The following is a 21,679-nucleotide window of genomic DNA, read 5'->3' as shown; positions in this document are numbered from 1 at the left end:
GGAGGGTTCAAAACACCAGTCTTTTGAAAAGCAGCTGAACGCGCTAACCATTGCGCCACGGAAGCCCAAAAATTAAATGGTCGTCAGGTATTGTGGAAAAACCTTGACTTTTTACTTCACATCTGAGACGTCACAACACCGCTCCCGGGAGGGCTCAAAACACCAGTCTTTTGAATAGCAGCTGAACGCGCTAACCATTGCGCCACGGAAGCCCAAAAATTAAATGGTCGTCAGGTATTGTGGAAAAACCTTGACTTTTTACTTCACATCTGAGACGTCACAACACCGCTCCCGGATGGGCTCGAACCACCAACCAATTCGTTAACAACCGAACGCGCTAACCATTGAGCCACGGAAGCTCAGAAATTAAATGGTTGTCAGGTATTGTGGAAAAGTTATGACTTTTTACGCTACATCGGAGACGCCACAACACCTCTCCCGGGTGGGTTCGAACCAACAACCTTTCGATTAACAGCTGAACGTGCTAACCATTGCGCCACTGAAGCCCAAAAATTAAATGTTCGTCAGGTATTGTGGAAAAACACTGACATTTTACGTTACATCTGAGACGTCACAACACCGCTCCCGGGAGGGTTCAAAACACCGGTCTTTTGAAAAGCAGCTGAACGCGCTAGCCATTGCGTCACGGAAGCCCAAAAATTAAATGGTCGTCAGGTATTGTTGAATCAACGTCGGCGATCGGACGAGAACCGGTGTTCTCAGCGTGATATGGCCGTTGCCGAGAGTGCCAGATAATAATTCGAATTTAAATTAAGTGAGACAAATTAACCTTCATCTTTTTCAAACAATAACAAAAAGAAAATATGTTTGCTTTTTTCATATCTATTGGAATTTAAAAGAGGAAAAAAAAGTGAAAAAGCTAACGGCACGCAGTGTTCCTAAGTGGTCGCCCTCCCAAGTACTGACTGCGCTCGACGCTGCTTAACTTCGGTTATCGGACGAGAACCGGTGTATTCAGCGTGATATGGCCGTTGCCGAGAGTGCTAGTTAATAATTTTAATTTAATTAACCTTCATCTTTATAAAACAATAACAAAAAGAAGATATGTTTGCTTTTTTCATATCTGGTGGAATTTAAAAGAGGAAACAAAAGTGAAAAAACAAACGGCACGCAGTATTCCCAAGTACTGTATGCGCTCGACGCTGCTTAACTTCGGTGATCGGACGTGAACAGGTGTTTTCAGCGTGATATGGCCGTTGCCGAGAGTGCTAGTTAATAATTCGAGTTTAAATTAAGTGAGACAAATTAACCTTTATCATTTTAAAACAATAACAAAAAGAAAACATGTTTGCTTTTTTCATATCTATTAAAATTTAAAAGAGGAAAAAAAAGTGAAAAAGCCAACGGCACGCAGTGTTCCTAAGTGGTCTCCCTCCCTAGTAGTGACTGCGCTCGACGCTGCTTAACTTCGGTTATCGAACGAGAACCGGTGTATTCAGCGTGATATGGCCGTTGCCGAGAGTGCTAGTTAATAATTTGAATTTAATTAACTTTCATCTTTATAAAACAATAACAAAAAAGAAGATATGTTTGCTTTTTTCATATCTGGTGGAATTTGAAAGAGGAAACAAAAGTGAAAAAGCCAACGGCACGCAGTATTCCCAAGTACTGTATGCGCTCGACGCTGCTAACGTCGGCGATCGTACGAGAACCGGTGTTCTCAGCGTGATATGGCCGTTGCCGAGAGTGCTAGATAATAATTCGAATTTAAATTAAGTGAGACAAATTAACCTTCATCTTTTTAAAACAATAACAAAAAGAAAATATGTTTGCTTTTTTCATATGTATTGGAATTTAAAAGAGGAAAAAAAGTGAAAATGCTAACGGCACGCAGTATTCCTAAGTGGTCGCCCTCCCAAGTACTGACTGCGCTCGACGCTGCTTAACTTCGGTTATCGGACGAGAACCGGTGTATTCAGCGTGATATGGCCGTTGCCGATTGTCCTAGTTAATAATTTGAATTTAATTAACCTTCATCTTTATAAAACAATAACAAAAAGAAGATATGTTTGTTTTTTTCATATCTGGTGGAATTTAAAGGAGGAAACAAAAGTGAAAAAGCCAACGGCACGCAGTATTCCCAAGTACTGTATGCGCTCGACGCTGCTTAACTTCGGTGATCGGACGTGAACCGGTGTTTTCAGCGTGATATGACCGTTGCCGAGAGTGCTAGTTAATAATTCGAATTTAAGTTAAGTGAGACAAATTAACCTTCATCATTTTAAAACTATAACAAAAAGAAAACCTGTTTGCTTTTTACATATCTATTAAAATTTAAAAGAGGAAAAAAAAGTGAAAAAGCCAACGGCACGCAGTGTTCCTAAGCGGTCTCCCTCCCAAGTAATGACTGCGTTCGACGCTGCTTAACTTCGGTTATCGGACGAGAATCGGTGTATTCAGCGTGATATGGCCGTTGCCGAGAGTGCTAGTTAATAATTTGAATTTAATTAACTTTCATCTTTATAAAACAATAACAAAAAGAAGATATGTTTGCTTTTTTCATATCTGGTGGAATTTGAAAGAGGAAACAAAAGTGAAAAAGCAAACGGCACGCAGTATTACCAAGTACTGACTGCGCTCGACGCTGCTAACGTCGGCAATCGGACGAGAACCGGTTTTCTCAGCGTGATATGGCCGTTGCCGAGAGTGCTAGATAATAATTCGAATTTAAATTAAGTGAGACAAATTAACCTTCATCTTTTTCAAACAATAACAAAAAGAAAATATGTATGCTTTTTTCATATCTATTGGAATTTAAAAGAGGAAAAAAAGTGAAAAAGCTAACGGCACGCAGTGTTCCTAAGTGGTCGCCCTCCCAAGTACTGACTGCGCTCGACGCTGCTTAACTTCGGTTATCGGACGAGAACCGGTGTATTCAGCGTGATATGGCCGTTGCCGAGAGTGCTAGTTAATAATTTGAATTTAATTAACCTTCATCTTTATAAAACAATAACAAAAAGAAGATATGTTTGCTTTTTTCATATCTGGTGGAATTTAAAAGAGGAAACAAAAGTGAAAAAACAAACGGCACGCAGTATTCGCAAGTACTGTATGCGCTCGACGCTGCTTAACTTCGGTGATCGGACGTGAACCGGTGTTTTCAGCGTGATATGGCCGTTGCCGAGAGTGCTAGTTAATAATTCGAATTTAAATTAAGTGAGACAAATAAACCTTCATCATTTTAAAACAATAACAAAATGAAAACATGTTTGCTTTTTTCATATCTATTAAAAATTAAAAGAGGAAAAAAAAGTGAAAAAGCCAACGGCACGCAGTGTTCCTAAGTGGTCTCCCTCCCAAGTAGTGACTGCGCTCGACGCTACTTAACTTCAGTTATCGGACGTGAACCGGTGTATTCAGCGTGATATGGCCGTTGCCGAGAGTGCTAGTTAAAAATTCGAACTTAAATTAAGTGAGACAAATTAACCTTCATCTTTATAAAACAATAACAATAAGAAGATATGTTTGTTTTTTCATATCTGGTGGAATTTAAGAGGAAACAAAAGTGAAAAAGCCATCGGCATGCAGTGTTCCCAAGTAGTGACTGCGCTCGACGCTGCTTAACTTCGGTTATCGTACGAGAACCGGTGTATTCAGCGTGTTATGGCCGTTGCCGAGAGTGCTAGTTAAAAATTCGAATTTAAATTAAGTGAGACAAATTAACCTTCATCTTTATAAAACAATAACAAAAAGAAGATAGGCACGCAGTGTTCCTAAGTGGTCGCCCTCCCAAGTACTGACTGCGCTCGACGCTGCTTAACTTCGGTGATCGGACGAGAACCGGTGTATTCAGCGTGATATGGCCGTTGCCGAGAGTGCTAGTTAATAATTTGAACTTAATTAACCTTCATCTTTATAAAAAATAACAATAAGAAGATATGTTTGTTTTTTCATATCTGGTGGAATTTAAGAGGAAACAAGTTGGGAAAACCAAAATATTACCTCTCCGAGTCAAGACGACTACTTACAAACTTATTTACCCAGATATGGAAATGTTGCTTAAGTTAAAATTTATGAAATATTAAAGCAGTATACAAAGCATAGCAAATTTACTGTAAATCAGACGACATTTTACATCCAATAATGATATACTTGTACACATTTAAATCATCCGATGGGGAAAAACGGGAAATGAAGAGATAAAACTTTGGAGGGATATTACCTTTACGTGTTTGTAAAGGCCCAATTTTCTACTCCTCAACTGTATGCCCTCTATGTTCAAAGCCATATTCACAACAGGGTTGGCATGTAAACACTATCCTCTCGTTTCACCTCAACGATTTTCTTAGTTTAACAACATGACTTAACGTTACATAACACCAAAGCTTATTTGTGGCTACACACACTGAAAGTAAATGCGTACCATAAAAAGCATGAAAACACGAAGCTATTATCCGATTACGATCAGACCTTTCACTGGTCTGGGCTGCGTTCAGCAGAGCTCACCAAAAAAGACAGCGGATTTTGGAAATGTTTACCGGTGAGCTCTGTCGTCATAGCTTTTCTCCGGTCATCGGCGTTTTATAAATGACGCTAGCGCAATAAAGCGTGCAAGGTACCAAGGCTTAACAAAAATTGTAGGATAACATATTTATAGAGATAGATAACAACTTTTATAATTAAAATTAGAAAATAACATATCTCTTAAAATTCTCGCGTGATCAACTGGTTTCACGCCAATTAAATAGCTATAGTCCCATAAAGCTATTTGTATTAATTCCTCCATGGTTTTTTCGCCAAGCTGAGAACTACGCGTCTTACGTCACGTTATCCAAAAAGCCGACTATTTTTTTTGAAGACCGCGCTAGTAGCTCAGCGCTAAGGACCGTGACGTCAAAATTCAAAAACAAAATCCCGTTATGTAGGACACTGCTAACATCGCTGGGCTCTGCTGAACGCGGCCCAGATTTCCACCATGATTATAAAATCTAAGCCTAATTATTTAAGAGTGTATTTAACTTTCGGCTCATTCTGAACCGTTAATGTCTCTGCATACAGAAACGAAAACAAAACCCTAACGTTTACTGTTTGGTTCACTAGGCCTATTGACAAACAAAAGTTCATTTGGCCAACATAACAGCGTTGAGCTTGTATTCACTGTGACTTTAGAAAGGATTATGCTATAAACAGATGTAGTATAGCTTAAGTAATATATAAACATCCATTTTAAATAATAATATTAAAAAAAATCTTTGGAATATCAAAATGAAACGGAGCTATAAAGCTACAAAAGTACTAAATGCATCAAAATTACGAAAAATATTTCCACATATTCATTTTATATTATGGAAAACGGGAATATTAAGGTTCTGAAGGATTTCTTTACACATCAAAACAAAACGAACTTCTAACGCAGCGCACTAGTGTTACAACGGACGGACACATATAGACAAACACATAGACTGCTGTTTTACCCTTTCCGTATTAATTTTGAGTTGAGAGACATGATTATCTTAAATAATAAAATAAATATAATTAATATTAAATATTTTCTTCGATAGTTGTTCGCCTTATTGAGCGTTACATCGTTTTGAAAAAGAACAATTAAACATTCTTGAGAGACTTGACTAATATTGGCGTTTGAAATGAAGCATACGCCGGTTGCTTCGCCTTCATCAAATAGGTAGTATATAAGGGTGTCGAATCGCAGCTATGGATAAGAACAGCGCAATTGCGTGAACCTTTGGTGGAAGCCCCACCATTGGGAGGACGGACGTTTCTCGTAACCCTGGCTGTTCCGATCGGAAAAAATGATATTACATAAAAAAGATACTAATTTTGTAAACCTATTTTTTATCGTTTGTTTGTTAGTGTACATTTTTAGAATTAATTTTTTGTTCGTACTATATAATTAGATAACTTAATATCAAAATTGGATTTGGTTTTGTAGTCGCCGTCCGGGCACTTCGCTTAGTTTTTACCATTAGTTAAATAAATTGTTTATGTTTAGTTAACCAAGTTCGCTTTCTTGTCGTCAGACACCACAACCGCGTCCAGGCTAATTATAACCTTTTACCGTGTCAAGTCGTCCGCGCAAGTTGTCCGGTAGGCCTATTCGACTAGTTCACGAACATTTATGGTCCGTCGAGCCGGATCGTCAGAGTCGGCTTAATTACGTGGAAAGCTGGTCGTTGGGTTGATCACCACTGCGGACGTTCACAATGCCAGTAACCGCTCTGGAGAAAGCCACTGCGGAACGGAATAAAGGCGAATTGGGTCTGAACAACATCAGCAACAGAGTTCAAACACATGCCAAGACTCCTCTTAATCAACAGCAATTGGAATTTTTTCTGGAAGAAGTGGACAAGTCGTGGCAAGTCATCGATGATGCGCATGTCAAGGTGGTCTCGTTGGACGCTGAAAATGCTGGCCTGCATGAACGGAAATGGGATGACTTATTCACGTTGTATACGAATTCGAAATGCGCACTTAAATCTATGCTAGCCACTATGGTTCCAATCTCGACACGTCAGTTGTCTGTAGGGTCACATTCGGAGATCAAATTACCTAAAATCAACCTCCCAACGTTCGCGGGAGAAATACATAATTGGATATCATTCCGGGACATGTACCTCACTGCCATCCACAACAATCAAGAATTATCAGATGCCCAGAAATTTACCTATCTCAAGTCAAGTTTAACCGGAAACGCCGTAAATCTAATCAAATCACTCACCATTTCTGATGCCAATTACACCATTGCTTGGGATACGGTCACCAAGAGGTTCGAAAACAACAGAGAACTCTACTTTGCCATTATGAGACGATTCTGCTCGCTGCCCATGATACCAACCAGCAACTCAAATGCCTTACGATCGATCGTGGATGCGGCGATGGAATGTACCAGAGCTCTCGACACTCTTCCGATAGCGAATAAATGGGATGCCGTTCTGTTGTTCCTTCTAACCCAGAAGTTAGATCCGTCCTCTAAGGAGCAATGGGAACTTAGTCTCAAGAACACAGAGATACCAAAATCAAGCGATCTGCTGGAATTTATTGAACAAAGAGCGCGCTCCTTGGCGGCATCATCATCCGGTCGCAATCCTCACGTCACAAGGAACCCAGTGACCTTGCACACCAGAACTGGAGCATCGTCCTCAGATGGTAAATGTTCGTTCTGTTCCGCCAATCATTTCAATTTCCGATGCCCAAGACTGTCCGCTATGAAGGTCCACGAAAGACGATCATTAGTACAGCAATCGAACCTTTGTTTCAACTGCCTTCGGACGGGACATAGAGTGAAAGAATGTCCACTGGAAAAATACTGCAAGACCTGCGATAAAAAGCATCACTCCCTTCTTCACGTGGAAGTTGAGAAACCAGACAAAGAGTCAAGTAGTCAACCATCCAATACAAAAGAGTCCGATAGACAACAACCAAGCCAGGCGCAGAATTTTCATGTCCAGGACGCCGCCTGTGCAAGGGATGATTCCATACTAGCTACCGCTGTAATCAAAGTAAAAACTGCGCAAGAGACAGCCCTTCAAGTTCGAGCTCTATTGGATGGCGGATCGACTGTATCGTGCATCTCCGAAGCGTGCATGGCGAGACTGGGCCTCGCACGAAAGAAAGTCCAGACGGAAGTAGTAGGCCTAGGTGCGACGCAACTCGGTCGAGCTAGAGGACTTACTCAGGTTCATTTCAAACCATTCTTCGAGGACACAACGTCAGAAAGGTTTTGTGTCAACGCTTATGTATTGAAGAAAATCACATGTCAGCTACCTTTACGAAAATATGATACAAGCAATTGGCCTCATCTCAGGAAGCTGCGACTGGCGGATCCCGAGTTTAACATCCCTGGCGACATTGATGTACTGTTGGGTGCTGACGTATTTTTCAAACTCCTTTTAAATGGGAAACGAACCAAGGATGCCTTTTCTCCGGATGCGATCAATTCCAAGCTAGGATGGCTGGTTTCCGGGCCGACGAGCATTGACCAACCTAGAGTACACCTTCATCATACTCTCACACTCGAAGAAACCCTGAATCAATTTTGGGCGATTGAACAAGTGCCAAAGACACAAGTCATGACGCCGGAAGAAAAAGCTTGCGAGGAGGATTTTCTAAAGTTCCATTGCCGAGATCCAGCCGGAAGATTCGTGGTACGCATACCAATGAAAGAGCCAACGATTCCTCTTGGATCTTCGCGCGAGATAGCCCTGAGAAGATTCTACCAAATTGAAAGGAAGATCGACGCACGCCCGGAGTTGAAAGCCTTATACGAAGGATTCATGGAACAGTACGAAGAGTTGGGACATATGTCGAAGATCTTGCCAGAGAACCAAAAGAAGTCTGCAAGAGTCTATATTCCTCATCACTATGTAATGAAAGATTGGAACCAAACCTGTAAATTCCGAGTGGTCTTCGATGCATCTTCTAAGACCACCTCTGGATTCTCCTTCAACGACGCGCAACTCGTGGGTCCAGTGGTCCAAGATTCGCTATATGCCATTGTCATGCGGTTCAGAATACATCGTATTGCCTTTGTCGCTGACATCATGAAAATGTACCGCCAGATACTAGTAGTCCCAGAACAACGAAATCTGCAATGCATACTGTGGCGGTCGACACCCAAGGCTCCTGTTCAAGAATTCCAATTGAACACTGTAACCTATGGAACAGCCTCGGCACCCTTCTTGGCAACTCGAGTATTGCAGGAGCTGGGCGACACGGGGTTACATGAACATCCGTTGGGAGCTGCGATTATCAAAAGGGATTTTTACATGGACGATGTAATGAGCGGAGGACAAACCGCAACACAAACCAAGATCGCTATATACCAGATTCGCTCACTGTGCGATGGTGCCGGTTTCCGACTCAGTAAATTTGCCTCAAACGACCCTGATTGTTTAACAGAAGTACCGCCTGAGTTACAAGATTCCAAGAACATACTAGCGATGGATGACGATGCTCTTGTCAAGACACTCGGACTTTACTGGGATACGAGGAAAGATCAGTTCCTGTTCAAAGTACAACCTGCGCCCTGTCAGTTACCTCTTACGAAGAGGACTCTACTTTCCGAAATATCGAAGATCTTCGATCCCATGGGTTGGCTTGCCCCCATCATTATTCGCACGAAAATCTTGATGCAGGATGTATGGAAGGAGAAAATCGATTGGGATGCCGAAACTTCCGTAGGAGTTCAAACATTATGGGCGGATTTCAAGAATTCCATTATAAACATTCAAGATCTTCGAATAGACCGATGGATGCATTCTTTACCTGAGATATCCGTTCTCGAACTTCACGGATTTTCGGATGCATCCGAGAAAGCATACGCTGGAGTGGTATATCTGAGATCGGTCGATCAAGCTGGAAATGTCCACATTTCATTACTCACAGCAAAGACAAGAGTGGCTCCGGCAAATAAAGCGATATCAATCCCGAGGATGGAGCTCTGTGGTGCATTGCTCCTTGCGGATCTCATGGAAACAGTTCAAGAGTCCTTAAATCTGAACTTCAATCAAGTTAAAGCTTGGACAGATTCGACCATCGTATTATGTTGGCTGTCCTCTTGTCCACGTCGATGGAAGACGTTTGTCGCAAACCGGGTTTCAAGAATTCAAGAGATAATTCCGGTATCACACTGGCATCATGTTCCCGGACTTGAGAATCCAGCTGATGCAGCCTCCAGAGGAGTATCAGTGCCCGAGCTACTAAACCATAAACTCTGGTGGAAGGGACCTCTATGGCTATCCAGTCGGGAGCCGTGGCCAACTCCATCCATTTCGGATTCCAAGACGAATGCCACAGCCATCGAAGAAGAAGAAAAAATCGTCATTATGACCACAAGAATAATTGTTGATAACGACATCTTTACACGGTTCTCTACGCTTCTGCGACTACGACGCATAACAGCATGGATACTTCGTTTCAAACATAATGGCCTGAACAGTTACCGGAAGAGACAAGACCCCAACTTCAAAGCCGTAATACTTTCTGGTCCCTTGACAAGCATGGAATTAGAGAACGCGTTGCTCACATTAGTAAAGATAGTCCAAGCCTAAATGTTTCCGGAAGAGATAGAGTCCTTACGCCAGAGTAATCCGTTGCCGAAGCGAAGCAAACTACTATGTCTACATCCTGTCTTGGATTCCATCGGGGTCCTCCGTGTAGGAGGAAGACTTAAACACGCAGATCTCGATACAGCCACAAAGCGTCCAATTCTGCTACCGAGACATCACAAATTTACGGAGATGGTCATTCAAGAGGCCCATACCCAAAATCTGCATGCTGGTACTCAGATGGTTCAGAGCATCCTATCATTAAAGTATTGGATCATTCGAGGAAAAGATGCAGTAAGACACCAAATTCGGAAATGTGCAGTCTGCACCAGATATCGTGCCGCCACCGCTAACCAGATGATGGGTGATCTACCAAGGGCTCGAGTTCAATACTGCCGAGCATTTGCGAGAACTGGCGTTGACTACGCAGGACCCTTTTATCTTCGTCCAATCACTCCGAGAAGCAAGACATCCTACAAGGCTTACTTATCCCTTTTTGTATGCTTCGTGACGAAGGCACTACATCTTGAAATTGTCTCATCACAAACCACCGAAGCCTTTCTGGCAGCATTGCGCCGATTCACTTCAAGACGTGGGAAGCCTAGCGATATATATAGCGACTGTGGAACGACCTTCGTTGGGGCCGCCAAGGAACTAAAGGAATTTATGAAACTGATTCAGTCAAATCCACACAATGCAGCTGTCGCAGATCATCTTTCCGCACAGGGCATAACATGGCATTTTAACCCTGCCGGAGCCCCACATTTTGACGGACTATGGGAGGCCGGCGTCAAGTCGGTAAAATACCACCTACATCGAGTCATTGGTAACACCAGACTGACCTACGAAGAGTTCTCAACCGTAGTCACACAGATAGAGGGTTGCCTAAATTCAAGACCGTTAACTCCGCTTTCATCGGATCCCACCGATCTTAATGTTCTCACAGGGTCAAGTAATTAAGCAATACGTGAACAAACAAACCCCTCCATAGAAAATGCATTAGACTATATTTTGCAGGCCCATAACTCTGTGTCTACTAGAGATACCGGGAGGTTCTTAGGAAATGTTATAGTCCAACTTGTCCTTCATCTAACCATACTAAAAACTTTGGGCTACGACAAACAGGGGCCGAGTACTTAAGCAAAACGTAAAGAAACAAACCCCCTCCATAGGAAATGCATTAGACTATTTTTTGCAGGCTCGTAACTCTGTTTCTACTCGATATACGAGGATGTCCTTTGAGTATGGTATTGTCCAACTTGTCCCCCATCTAACCATATTAAAATATTTGGGTTACGACAAACAGGAGCCGAGTACTTAAGCAAAACGTAAAGAAACAAGCCCCCTCCATAGGACATGAGTTAGACTATAATTTGCAGGCTCGTTACTCTGTTTCTACTGGAGATACGAGGATGTCCTTCGGATATGTTATAGTCCAAATTGTCCCCCATCTAACCATACTAAAAACTTTGGGCTACGACAAACAGGGGCCGAGTAATTAAGTTAAACGTAAAGAAACAACCCCTCCATAGGAAATGCATTAGACTATACTTTGCAGGCTCGTAACTCTGTTTCTACTGGAGATACGGGGATGTCCTTTGAGTATGTTTTAGTCCAATTTGTCTGTATGTCCTTAGGATATGTTATAGTCCAAATTGTCCCCCATCTAACCATTCTAAAAACATTGAGCTACGACAAACAGGGGCCGAGATATTAAGCAAAGTGTTCGTCAACTTTGGTATCGTCTCACTTATTTTATTATGTTACTTATGATTTTTGCACAAAACGTTGAAGGCTCATAACTCTTGTTCTACAAGAGATACTGGGATCTCCTTTGGATATGTTATAGTACTCTTTGCTCCCCATACAAGGATACTTTAAACTTGAGGCTACCTCAATATCGTCGTCAACTTATTTTTTGTCTCACTTATTGTTAGAAGGTTACTTTTGATTTTTGAAAAAAAACTTTGCAGGCTCCTAACTCTGTTTCTACTGGAGATACGGGGATGTCCTTTGAGTATGTTATAGACCAATTTGTCCCCCATCTAGCCATACTAAGAATTAGGGCTACGACAAACAGTAGTCGAGTAATTAAGTTAATCGTAAACAAACAAACCCCTCCATAGGAAATACATTAGACTAAATTCTGGAGGCTCGTAACTCTGGTTCTACCAGACATACGGGGATGTAAATAATGTGACCTTGACACAAATGTTCGGATAATTATAAAGATCTTTGCTGGTTCCAAGCAAAAAAAAAAAAAAAAACTTCGCGGTTTCGAACCTGTGGCCTTCCGGGAGTGAGGCGGATGCGATAACCGCTACACTAAAGATATGTTATTATTTTTAATCGAAAGAACAGGGTCAAGTAATTAAGCAATACGTGAACAAACAAACCCCTCCATAGAAAATGCATTAGACTATATTTTGCAGGCCCATAACTCTGTGTCTACTAGAGATACCGGGAGGTTCTTAGGATATGTTATAGTCCAACTTGTCCTTCATCTAACCATACTAAAAACTTTGGGCTACGACAAACAGGGGCCGAGTACTTAAGCAAAACGTAAAGAAACAAACCCCCTCCATAGGAAATGAGTTAGACTATAATTTGCAGGCTCGTAACTCTGTTTCTACTGGAGATACGGGGATGTCCTTTGAGTATGTTATAGTCCAATTTGTCCGCCATCAAACCATACTAAAAACATTGAGCTACGACAAACAGGGGCCGAGTAATTAAGCTAAACGTAAACAAACAACCCCTCCATAGGAAATGCATTAGACTATTTTTTGCAGGCTCGTAACTCTGTTTCTACTCGAGATACGAGGATGTCCTTTGAGTATGGTATTGTCCAACTTGTCCCCCATCTAACCATATTAAAATATTTGGGTTACGACAAACAGGAGCCGAGTACTTAAGCAAAACGTAAAGAAACAAGCCCCCTCCATAGGAAATGAGTTAGACTATACTTTGCAGGCTCGTTACTCTGTTTCTACTGGAGATACGAGGATGTCCTTCGGATATGTTATAGTCCAAATTGTCCCCCATCTAACCATACTAAAAACTTTGGGCTACGACAAACAGGGGCCGAGTAATTAAGTTAAACGTAAAGAAACAACCCCTCCATAGGAAATGCATTAGACTATACTTTGCAGGCTCGTAACTCTGTTTCTACTGGAGATACGGGGATGTCCTTTGAGTATGTTTTAGTCCAATTTGTCTGTATGTCCTTAGGATATGTTATAGTCCAAATTGTCCCCCATCTAACCATTCTAAAAACATTGAGCTACGACAAACAGGGGCCGAGATATTAAGCAAAGTGTTCGTCAACTTTGGTATCGTCTCACTTATTTTATTATGTTACTTATGATTTTTGCACAAAACTTTGAAGGCTCATAACTCTTGTTCTACAAGAGATACTGGGATCTCCTTTGGATATGTTATAGTACTCTTTGCTCCCCATACAAGGATACTTTAAACTTGAGGCTACCTCAATATCGTCGTCAACTTATTTTTTGTCTCACTTATTGTTAGAAGGTTACTTTTGATTTTTGAAAAAAAACTTTGCAGGCTCCTAACTCTGTTTCTACTGGAGATACGGGGATGTCCTTTGAGTATGTTATAGACCAATTTGTCCCCCATCTAGCCATACTAAGAATTAGGGCTACGACAAACAGTAGTCGAGTAATTAAGTTAATCGTAAACAAACAAACCCCTCCATAGGAAATACATTAGACTAAATTCTGGAGGCTCGTAACTCTGGTTCTACCAGACATACGGGGATGTAAATAATGTGACCTTGACACAAATGTTCGGATAATTATAAAGATCTTTGCTGGTTCCAAGCAAAAAAAAAAAAAAACTTCGCGGTTTCGAACCTGTGGCCTTCCGGGAGTGAGGCGGATGCGATAACCGCTACACTAAAGATATGTTATTATTTTTAATCGAAAGAACAGGGTCAAGTAATTAAGCAATACGTGAACAAACAAACCCCTCCATAGAAAATGCATTAGACTATATTTTGCAGGCCCATAACTCTGTGTCTACTAGAGATACCGGGAGGTTCTTAGGATATGTTATAGTCCAACTTGTCCTTCATCTAACCATACTAAAAACTTTGGGCTACGACAAACAGGGGCCGAGTACTTAAGCAAAACGTAAAGAAACAAACCCCCTCCATAGGAAATGAGTTAGACTATAATTTGCAGGCTCGTAACTCTGTTTCTACTGGAGATACGGGGATGTCCTTTGAGTATGTTATAGTCCAATTTGTCCGCCATCAAACCATACTAAAAACATTGAGCTACGACAAACAGGGGCCGAGTAATTAAGCTAAACGTAAACAAACAACCCCTCCATAGGAAATGCATTAGACTATTTTTTGCAGGCTCGTAACTCTGTTTCTACTCGAGATACGGGGATGTCCTTTGAGTATGGTATTGTCCAACTTGTCCTCCATCTAACCATATTAAAATATTTGGGTTACGACAAACAGGAGCCGAGTACTTAAGCAAAACGTAAAGAAACAAGCCCCCTCCATAGGAAATGAGTTAGACTATACTTTGCAGGCTCGTTACTCTGTTTCTACTGGAGATACGAGGATGTCCTTCGGATATGTTATAGTCCAAATTGTCCCCCATCTAACCATACTAAAAACTTTGGGCTACGACAAACAGGGGCCGAGTAATTAAGTTAAACGTAAAGAAACAACCCCTCCATAGGAAATGCATTAGACTATACTTTGCAGGCTCGTAACTCTGTTTCTACTGGAGATACGGGGATGTCCTTTGAGTATGTTTTAGTCCAATTTGTCTGTATGTCCTTAGGATATGTTATAGTCCAAATTGTCCCCCATCTAACCATTCTAAAAACATTGAGCTACGACAAACAGGGGCCGAGATATTAAGCAAAGTGTTCGTCAACTTTGGTATCGTCTCACTTATTTTATTATGTTACTTATGATTTTTGCACAAAACTTTGAAGGCTCATAACTCTTGTTCTACAAGAGATACTGGGATCTCCTTTGGATATGTTATAGTACTCTTTGCTCCCCATACAAGGATACTTTAAACTTGAGGCTACCTCAATATCGTCGTCAACTTATTTTTTGTCTCACTTATTGTTAGAAGGTTACTTTTGATTTTTGAAAAAAAACTTTGCAGGCTCCTAACTCTGTTTCTACTGGAGATACGGGGATGTCCTTTGAGTATGTTATAGACCAATTTGTCCCCCATCTAGCCATACTAAGAATTAGGGCTACGACAAACAGTAGTCGAGTAATTAAGTTAATCGTAAACAAACAAACCCCTCCATAGGAAATACATTAGACTAAATTCTGGAGGCTCGTAACTCTGGTTCTACCAGACATACGGGGATGTAAATAATGTGACCTTGACACAAATGTTCGGATAATTATAAAGATCTTTGCTGGTTCCAAGCAAAAAAAAAAAAAACTTCGCGGTTTCGAACCTGTGGCCTTCCGGGAGTGAGGCGGATGCGATAACCGCTACACTAAAGATATGTTATTATTTTTAATCGAAAGAACAGGGTCAAGTAATTAAGCAATACGTGAACAAACAAACCCCTCCATAGAAAATGCATTAGACTATATTTTGCAGGCCCATAACTCTGTGTCTACTAGAGATACCGGGAGGTTCTTAGGATATGTTATAGTCCAACTTGTCCTTCATCTAACCATACTAAAAACTTTGGGCTACGACAAACAGGGGCCGAGTACTTAAGCAAAACGTAAAGAAACAAACCCCCTCCATAGGAAATGAGTTAGACTATACTTTGCAGGCTCGTTACTCTGTTTCTACTGGAGATACGAGGATGTCCTTCGGATATGTTATAGTCCAAATTGTCCCCCATCTAACCATACTAAAAACTTTGGGCTACGACAAACAGGGGCCGAGTAATTAAGTTAAACGTAAAGAAACAACCCCTCCATAGGAAATGCATTAGACTATACTTTGCAGGCTCGTAACTCTGTTTCTACTGGAGATACGGGGATGTCCTTTGAGTATGTTTTAGTCCAATTTGTCTGTATGTCCTTAGGATATGTTATAGTCCAAATTGTCCCCCATCTAACCATTCTAAAAACATTGAGCTACGACAAACAGGGGCCGAGATATTAAGCAAAGTGTTCGTCAACTTTGGTATCGTCTCACTTATTTTATTATGTTACTTATGATTTTTGCACAAAACTTTGAAGGCTCATAACTCTTGTTCTACAAGAGATACTGGGATCTCCTTTGGATATGTTATAGTACTCTTTGCTCCCCATACAAGGATACTTTAAACTTGAGGCTACCTCAATATCGTCGTCAACTTATTTTTTGTCTCACTTATTGTTAGAAGGTTACTTTTGATTTTTGAAAAAAAACTTTGCAGGCTCCTAACTCTGTTTCTACTGGAGATACGGGGATGTCCTTTGAGTATGTTATAGACCAATTTGTCCCCCATCTAGCCATACTAAGAATTAGGGCTACGACAAACAGTAGTCGAGTAATTAAGTTAATCGTAAACAAACAAACCCCTCCATAGGAAATACATTAGACTAAATTCTGGAGGCTCGTAACTCTGGTTCTACCAGACATACGGGGATGTAAATAATGTGACCTTGACACAAATGTTCGGATAATTATAAAGATCTTTGCTGGTTCCAAGCAAAAAAAAAAAAAAACTTCGCGGTTTCGAACCTGTGGCCTTCCGGGAGTGAGGCGGATGCGATAACCGCTACACTAAAGATATGTTATTATTTTTAATCGAAAGAACAGGGTCAAGTAATTAAGCAATACGTGAACAAACAAACCCCTCCATAGAAAATGCATTAGACTATATTTTGCAGGCCCATAACTCTGTGTCTACTAGAGATACCGGGAGGTTCTTAGGATATGTTATAGTCCAACTTGTCCTTCATCTAACCATACTAAAAACTTTGGGCTACGACAAACAGGGGCCGAGTACTTAAGCAAAACGTAAAGAAACAAACCCCCTCCATAGGAAATGAGTTAGACTATAATTTGCAGGCTCGTAACTCTGTTTCTACGGAGATACGGGGATGTCCTTTGAGTAGTTATAGTCCAATTTGTCCCCCATCAAACCATACTAAAAACATTGAGCTACGACAAACAGGGGCCGAGTAATTAAGCTAAACGTAAACAAACAACCCCTCCATAGGAAATGCATTAGACTATTTTTTGCAGGCTCGTAACTCTGTTTCTACTCGAGATACGGGGATGTCCTTTGAGTATGGTATTGTCCAACTTGTCCCCCATCTAACCATATTAAAATATTTGGGTTACGACAAACAGGAGCCGAGTACTTAAGCAAAACGTAAAGAAACAAGCCCCCTCCATAGGAAATGAGTTAGACTATACTTTGCAGGCTCGTTACTCTGTTTCTACTGGAGATACGAGGATGTCCTTCGGATATGTTATAGTCCAAATTGTCCCCCATCTAACCATACTAAAAACTTTGGGCTACGACAAACAGGGGCCGAGTAATTAAGTTAAACGTAAAGAAACAACCCCTCCATAGGAAATGCATTAGACTATACTTTGCAGGCTCGTAACTCTGTTTCTACTGGAGATACGGGGATGTCCTTTGAGTATGTTTTAGTCCAATTTGTCTGTATGTCCTTAGGATATGTTATAGTCCAAATTGTCCCCCATCTAACCATTCTAAAAACATTGAGCTACGACAAACAGGGGCCGAGATATTAAGCAAAGTGTTCGTCAACTTTGGTATCGTCTCACTTATTTTATTATGTTACTTATGATTTTTGCACAAAACTTTGAAGGCTCATAACTCTTGTTCTACAAGAGATACTGGGATCTCCTTTGGATATGTTATAGTACTCTTTGCTCCCCATACAAGGATACTTTAAACTTGAGGCTACCTCAATATCGTCGTCAACTTATTTTTTGTCTCACTTATTGTTAGAAGGTTACTTTTGATTTTTGAAAAAAAACTTTGCAGGCTCCTAACTCTGTTTCTACTGGAGATACGGGGATGTCCTTTGAGTATGTTATAGACCAATTTGTCCCCCATCTAGCCATACTAAGAATTAGGGCTACGACAAACAGTAGTCGAGTAATTAAGTTAATCGTAAACAAACAAACCCCTCCATAGGAAATACATTAGACTAAATTCTGGAGGCTCGTAACTCTGGTTCTACCAGACATACGGGGATGTAAATAATGTGACCTTGACACAAATGTTCGGATAATTATAAAGATCTTTGCTGGTTCCAAGCAAAAAAAAAAAAAAACTTCGCGGTTTCGAACCTGTGGCCTTCCGGGAGTGAGGCGGATGCGATAACCGCTACACTAAAGATATGTTATTATTTTTAATCGAAAGAACAGGGTCAAGTAATTAAGCAATACGTGAACAAACAAACCCCTCCATAGAAAATGCATTAGACTATATTTTGCAGGCCCATAACTCTGTGTCTACTAGAGATACCGGGAGGTTCTTAGGATATGTTATAGTCCAACTTGTCCTTCATCTAACCATACTAAAAACTTTGGGCTACGACAAACAGGGGCCGAGTACTTAAGCAAAACGTAAAGAAACAAACCCCCTCCATAGGAAATGAGTTAGACTATAATTTGCAGGCTCGTAACTCTGTTTCTACTGGAGATACGGGGATGTCCTTTGAGTAGTTATAGTCCAATTTGTCCCCCATCAAACCATACTAAAAACATTGAGCTACGACAAACAGGGGCCGAGTAATTAAGCTAAACGTAAACAAACAACCCCTCCATAGGAAATGCATTAGACTATTTTTTGCAGGCTCGTAACTCTGTTTCTACTCGAGATACGGGGATGTCCTTTGAGTATGGTATTGTCCAACTTGTCCCCCATCTAACCATATTAAAATATTTGGGTTACGACAAACAGGAGCCGAGTACTTAAGCAAAACGTAAAGAAACAAGCCCCCTCCATAGGAAATGAGTTAGACTATACTTTGCAGGCTCGTTACTCTGTTTCTACTGGAGATACGAGGATGTCCTTCGGATATGTTATAGTCCAAATTGTCCCCCATCTAACCATACTAAAAACTTTGGGCTACGACAAACAGGGGCCGAGTAATTAAGTTAAACGTAAAGAAACAACCCCTCCATAGGAAATGCATTAGACTATACTTTGCAGGCTCGTAACTCTGTTTCTACTGGAGATACGGGGATGTCCTTTGAGTATGTTTTAGTCCAATTTGTCTGTATGTCCTTAGGATATGTTATAGTCCAAATTGTCCCCCATCTAACCATTCTAAAAACATTGAGCTACGACAAACAGGGGCCGAGATATTAAGCAAAGTGTTCGTCAACTTTGGTATCGTCTCACTTATTTTATTATGTTACTTATGATTTTTGCACAAAACTTTGAAGGCTCATAACTCTTGTTCTACAAGAGATACTGGGATCTCCTTTGGATATGTTATAGTACTCTTTGCTCCCCATACAAGGATACTTTAAACTTGAGGCTACCTCAATATCGTCGTCAACTTATTTTTTGTCTCACTTATTGTTAGAAGGTTACTTTTGATTTTTGAAAAAAAACTTTGCAGGCTCCTAACTCTGTTTCTACTGGAGATACGGGGATGTCCTTTGAGTATGTTATAGACCAATTTGTCCCCCATCTAGCCATACTAAGAATTAGGGCTACGACAAACAGTAGTCGAGTAATTAAGTTAATCGTAAACAAACAAACCCCTCCATAGGAAATACATTAGACTAAATTCTGGAGGCTCGTAACTCTGGTTCTACCAGACATACGGGGATGTAAATAATGTGACCTTGACACAAATGTTCGGATAATTATAAAGATCTTTGCTGGTTCCAAGCAAAAAAAAAAAAAAACTTCGCGGTTTCGAACCTGTGGCCTTCCGGGAGTGAGGCGGATGCGATAACCGCTACACTAAAGATATGTTATTATTTTTAATCGAAAGAACAGGGTCAAGTAATTAAGCAATACGTGAACAAACAAACCCCTCCATAGAAAATGCATTAGACTATATTTTGCAGGCCCATAACTCTGTGTCTACTAGAGATACCGGGAGGTTCTTAGGATATGTTATAGTCCAACTTGTCCTTCATCTAACCATACTAAAAACTTTGGGCTACGACAAACAGGGGCCGAGTACTTAAGCAAAACGTAAAGAAACAAACCCCCTCCATAGGAAATGAGTTAGACTATAATTTGCAGGCTCGTAACTCTGTTTCTACTGGAGATACGGGGATGTCCTTTGAGTAGTTATAGTCCAATTTGTCCCCCATCAAACCATACTAAAAACATTGAGCTACGACAAACAGGGGCCGAGTAATTAAGCTAAACGTAAACAAACAACCCCTCCATAGGAAATGCATTAGACTATTTTTTGCAGGCTCGTAACTCTGTTTCTACTCGAGATACGGGGATGTCCTTTGAGTATGGTATTGTCCAACTTGTCCCCCATCTAACCATATTAAAATATTTGGGTTACGACAAACAGGAGCCGAGTACTTAAGCAAAACGTAAAGAAACAAGCCCCCTCCATAGGAAATGAGTTAGACTATACTTTGCAGGCTCGTTACTCTGTTTCTACTGGAGATACGAGGATGTCCTTCGGATATGTTATAGTCCAAATTGTCCCCCATCTAACCATACTAAAAACTTTGGGCTACGACAAACAGGGGCCGAGTAATTAAGTTAAACGTAAAGAAACAACCCCTCCATAGGAAATGCATTAGACTATACTTTGCAGGCTCGTAACTCTGTTTCTACTGGAGATACGGGGATGTCCTTTGAGTATGTTTTAGTCCAATTTGTCTGTATGTCCTTAGGATATGTTATAGTCCAAATTGTCCCCCATCTAACCATTCTAAAAACATTGAGCTACGACAAACAGGGGCCGAGATATTAAGCAAAGTGTTCGTCAACTTTGGTATCGTCTCACTTATTTTATTATGTTACTTATGATTTTTGCACAAAACTTTGAAGGCTCATAACTCTTGTTCTACAAGAGATACTGGGATCTCCTTTGGATATGTTATAGTACTCTTTGCTCCCCATACAAGGATACTTTAAACTTGAGGCTACCTCAATATCGTCGTCAACTTATTTTTTGTCTCACTTATTGTTAGAAGGTTACTTTTGATTTTTGAAAAAAAACTTTGCAGGCTCCTAACTCTGTTTCTACTGGAGATACGGGGATGTCCTTTGAGTATGTTATAGACCAATTTGTCCCCCATCTAGCCATACTAAGAATTAGGGCTACGACAAACAGTAGTCGAGTAATTAAGTTAATCGTAAACAAACAAACCCCTCCATAGGAAATACATTAGACTAAATTCTGGAGGCTCGTAACTCTGGTTCTACCAGACATACGGGGATGTAAATAATGTGACCTTGACACAAATGTTCGGATAATTATAAAGATCTTTGCTGGTTCCAAGCAAAAAAAAAAAAAACTTCGCGGTTTCGAACCTGTGGCCTTCCGGGAGTGAGGCGGATGCGATAACCGCTACACTAAAGATATGTTATTATTTTTAATCGAAAGAACAGGGTCAAGTAATTAAGCAATACGTGAACAAACAAACCCCTCCATAGAAAATGCATTAGACTATATTTTGCAGGCCCATAACTCTGTGTCTACTAGAGATACCGGGAGG

At 40.7% G+C, this 21,679-nt stretch overlaps 2 protein-coding genes and 8 pseudogenes across 2 annotated transcripts; 2 read left to right on the top strand and 8 right to left on the bottom strand.

Annotated features, from left to right (window-relative positions):
• Positions 1–878: 878 nt before the first annotated feature.
• On the bottom strand, positions 879–997 carry LOC149670731 (5S ribosomal RNA; annotated as a pseudogene).
• A 362-nt stretch (positions 998–1,359) lies between these two features.
• Positions 1,360–1,478, bottom strand: LOC149670730 (5S ribosomal RNA; annotated as a pseudogene).
• Positions 1,479–1,839: 361 nt separating this feature from the next.
• On the bottom strand, positions 1,840–1,958 carry LOC149670729 (5S ribosomal RNA; annotated as a pseudogene).
• Positions 1,959–2,080: 122 nt separating this feature from the next.
• Positions 2,081–2,183, bottom strand: LOC149670728 (5S ribosomal RNA; annotated as a pseudogene).
• Positions 2,184–2,320: 137 nt separating this feature from the next.
• LOC149670727 (5S ribosomal RNA) lies at positions 2,321–2,439 on the bottom strand (annotated as a pseudogene).
• A 360-nt stretch (positions 2,440–2,799) lies between these two features.
• Positions 2,800–2,918, bottom strand: LOC149670726 (5S ribosomal RNA; annotated as a pseudogene).
• Positions 2,919–3,280: 362 nt separating this feature from the next.
• On the bottom strand, positions 3,281–3,399 carry LOC149670725 (5S ribosomal RNA; annotated as a pseudogene).
• A 314-nt stretch (positions 3,400–3,713) lies between these two features.
• On the bottom strand, positions 3,714–3,832 carry LOC149670724 (5S ribosomal RNA; annotated as a pseudogene).
• Positions 3,833–6,182: 2,350 nt separating this feature from the next.
• On the top strand, positions 6,183–10,028 carry LOC149670723 (uncharacterized). The gene has a single exon (XM_089840461.1). The coding sequence runs from the start codon at positions 6,183–6,185 to the stop codon at positions 10,026–10,028; it is 3,846 nt and encodes a 1,281-aa protein (XP_089696587.1).
• LOC149670722 (uncharacterized) lies at positions 10,029–10,985 on the top strand. The gene has a single exon (XM_089840460.1). It carries the CDS (start codon positions 10,029–10,031, stop codon positions 10,983–10,985), a length of 957 nt encoding a protein of 318 aa, XP_089696586.1.
• The last annotated feature ends 10,694 nt before the right edge of the window (positions 10,986–21,679 follow it).

Source organism: Phalangium opilio, unplaced genomic scaffold, assembly GCF_054372755.1.
Source record: "Phalangium opilio isolate 3A_F unplaced genomic scaffold, DU_Popi_V2 ptg000054l_1, whole genome shotgun sequence".
NCBI lineage: Eukaryota > Metazoa > Arthropoda > Arachnida > Opiliones > Phalangiidae > Phalangium > Phalangium opilio.
The sequence above is the reverse complement of the archived record's forward strand: the minus strand, read 5'-3'. Positions and strand labels throughout refer to the sequence as shown.